The sequence below is a fragment of the Gossypium hirsutum genome, chromosome D05 (genome assembly GCF_007990345.1).
Source record: "Gossypium hirsutum isolate 1008001.06 chromosome D05, Gossypium_hirsutum_v2.1, whole genome shotgun sequence".
Classification (NCBI taxonomy): Eukaryota; Viridiplantae; Streptophyta; class Magnoliopsida; order Malvales; family Malvaceae; genus Gossypium; species Gossypium hirsutum.
Window position 1 is genome coordinate 5678291 of NC_053441.1, and position 3435 is coordinate 5681725.

General features: G+C 34.4%; 1 protein-coding gene across 1 annotated transcript; it reads left to right on the plus strand.

Moving 5' to 3' along the window:
* Positions 1–432: 432 nt before the first annotated feature.
* LOC107906719 (DNA damage-repair/toleration protein DRT100) lies at positions 433–1930 on the plus strand. Its single transcript, XM_041093320.1, has one exon. It carries the CDS (start codon positions 621–623, stop codon positions 1713–1715), a length of 1095 nt encoding a protein of 364 aa, XP_040949254.1. The 5' UTR covers positions 433–620; the 3' UTR covers positions 1716–1930.
* Positions 1931–3435: the final 1505 nt, after the last annotated feature.

Here is a 3435-nt window from a genome sequence, read left to right on the forward strand (position 1 = left end):
TAAGAAAATGATTTAAGGTAATGAAAATGGTAAATGTATTCAAGAGGGATAATTTAATTCATATACTATCAAAAGGAATTAAATAAAGACAAAACTAGAAAAGAGTTAATATTTACTATTTAAAAAATATAACTTATTATTTGAGGGAATTAATACTTTTAAAAAATTTTATAATTATGCAAATAAATTTTTTTATCTGAAAGAAAAATTTTAAATATTAATTTTATTATAATTTAAACTTATTTGAATTTTTTAATAATAAAAAATAATAATATTATGTAGTACCAAATACAATAAAGAAAATATTTGGGTTAATTAGGGTGAAAGAGTATGTAGATTGAAAGATTGTATCATCCCTTCATAAGCTATCACATCAATGATTAAACTTGAAAATTTATATGTACACACTTGAATTAGACCATCGCTTGACCTGTCGCTAATGTGAGTGAGGTGCCGCAGTTACAGCGAACGTTCCAAGCAAACTACCATAATGGACGTTAGGGGCAAATTCGTAACACAAACTCCTCATCATTCCCGTTTATAAATAAACAACGTAAAACCATGCTCACTTCCCAACCTAGTTTAAACCATCAGACAAAAACATCATCCCTTTCGTAATAATGAAGACAGTCTTCACTATTTTCTCGGTACTTGTATTCACCGTAATCTCCCCCGCCAACGGCTGCCCTCCGTCGGACCGCGCTGCGCTGCTAGCATTCAAAGCAGCTCTCCACGAGCCTTACTTGGGCATCTTCAACTCATGGACGGGCACCGACTGCTGCCACAACTGGTACGGCGTTAGCTGCGACCCACAGTCACATCGAGTCGCCGACATTAATCTCCGTGGTGAGTCCGAAGATCCCATCTTTGAGCGAGCTCACCGGACCGGTTTTATGACTGGTTTTATCTCTCCCGAAATATGCAAGCTAACTCGCCTCTCTAGTCTTACTATCGCTGATTGGAAAGGGATTACAGGCGAGATTCCTAAATGCATTACCAGTCTACCATTTCTTCGCATCCTTGATTTGATCGGTAACAAGCTTTCCGGAGAAATTCCTGCTGATATCGGCAGGTTGAAGCGTCTCACAGTTTTAAACGTTGCCGACAACCAATTATCGGGGAGAATCCCATCTTCATTTACCAGTTTATCAAACTTGATGCATTTAGATTTGAGGAACAATAAAATCTCGGGTCCAATTCCCGGCAAAGCCGGGGATCTCAGTATGTTGAGCCGTGCTTTGTTGAGCGGCAACATGATTAGCGGACCGATCCCGGTGTCGATATGCCGAATTTATCGTCTCGCTGATTTGGACCTCTCGATAAACAAAATGTCGGGGGTGATTCCTCCTTGTCTTGGGAAAATGGCGGTCCTGGCGACGTTGAATTTGGATTGCAACATGTTAATGGGTACGATACCGACAACCCTTTTAACTTCCGCCATCGGCAACCTCAACTTGAGCCGAAACGCTTTGGAAGGTAACATTCCGGATGTTTTCGGGCTGACATCTTACTTCACGGTGATCGATTTGTCGCATAACAAGTTAAGGGGTCCGATCCCGAGAAGTTTGTCGGCGGCATCTTACATCGGGCACCTTGATTTGAGTTACAACCACCTATGCGGGCGGATTCCGGCGGGAGCACCGTTCGATCATCTGGAAGCATCCTCTTTCATGTACAACGACTGTCTTTGTGGTAAACCGCTTAGAGCTTGTTGATGACATGGTTAATAAATTTTTATCTATTGTATTATTGTAATGTTAATGTAAACCCTACTTAAACAGAAATTATAAAATATCTTATTGACTCATCATGCAGGTGAGACAGATTTGTTTTAAGATTTGAGTTTTGAGTATTTAATGATTGTTTTCTGCGTTTCCCAAATAATTTATGCCCTGTTTTCGTATTGAATAAAAATGGTTTTATTGGTTTTTTTCCTGGCCTTGCCATTTACTAAGCAATATATTTCTTTATTCTTGATGTTAAGTTTTTACCAATTCAACAATAAATCATAGGATAGACGGGGTCAACGGGCTGTGTCGTTAAACCCTAAACTTTCAGTTTTAAATTAGTTTAGTATTAAAAATAGACTTTGGTCTTTTGAACTTTGAAGACGATCAACCCTTTTAAAGTTCTAAATTAACAACCATATACAAATATTAATTTCTTTAAATTTTTATATTTCTCTATGAGCAGAAATATAATTATACAATATTGATTATAGTTGTAATTAATGAAATTTATATATGCATTATAATAGGAAAAAGGTGGATTGACATCAAATCTACTACAAGATGTATGGGGCAAATTAGAAAGGAAGATTGACATAAAAATCTCCCTTTTTTTTTCTTCACGTTTTATCCCATCGTTTTTTACTCTCTTTCCCCATAATCATGTTTTTTTTTTTCATTTTTACAAGTTTTTCTTTTCATTTTAAGGAGGGAAAGACAGGTGAAGATGGAAAAATGGGAAAAAAAAATCAAAATTATTGCAGAACCCATATTTAATGGAAAAGAAAAATAAAAAAAGAATGAAAAAATAATAATTTTATTTAATTTTAATATGTATTTGTATTTTTATGTAAATGATGACATAAATAAACAAAAATAAACACATGACAATTTTTTATTGATTGAAGTGGAATTTTTAACGGAAATAATAGTAAAAGCTCGTAATGGTTACGAAATTATAATTTAGAGATCTAATTCGATCTTTAAGTATCTAATTAAAAAAAGTCTAATATGAGAATGTTTATTGAGAATTAAGAAAAAATTATAAAAAAAATGGTGATCATTAGTGATCAATTAAACAGGGAATGGGTGTTTTAATATGTATGTAAAGAAAGGAAGACATTACACGTGAACGGAGGTATATGATAACGACTCAACCCAGCTGCTCATTTAAGGTCAAGTGGGTGCTCATTTATGCTAAAAACATCGAATGCTTGGATTCCTAATTTGATAATTCATTGGAATCAAGCTTGGTTTATGACTCTTTAATGCTATAATCTCTTTGTTTTTATGTGTCCACAAACATCTTTTCTCATGCTGCCAACCAATTCAAAAGACTAATTACAAAGCTAATTGATGATTCGGTGAAGAAAGTAAATTTAGAGGTCAAGCAATACCCACATGCAATACTCGTTCTTCTGTCGGTGAGGATATGGAGTGTACCAATTTCTGGTGAGCTTTTTTAAATAGAGATGAGTTATCTATGTGGGACAATCAATACAGATGAGTTGAAATTTGTGTGGAATTAGAATAATAACATCTTTTTCCTGTCCAGAATACTTCTTTGGAAATAAACAAAAGGAACCCTAACCAAAATATATAATATAAGAGCATGTCTTAGTAAATATTTTAATTTTGGTCTCACCCCTTTTCCTATTGATTTTTTTTCTGTCTATTTTTTTTATAGAATTTGATGTTTGAATTTGAC

Coding starts and splice junctions, on each gene's coding strand:
- LOC107906719 (XM_041093320.1), top strand. CDS start 621: ATGAAGACAGTCTTCACTATTTTCTCGGTACTTGTATTCACCGTAATC.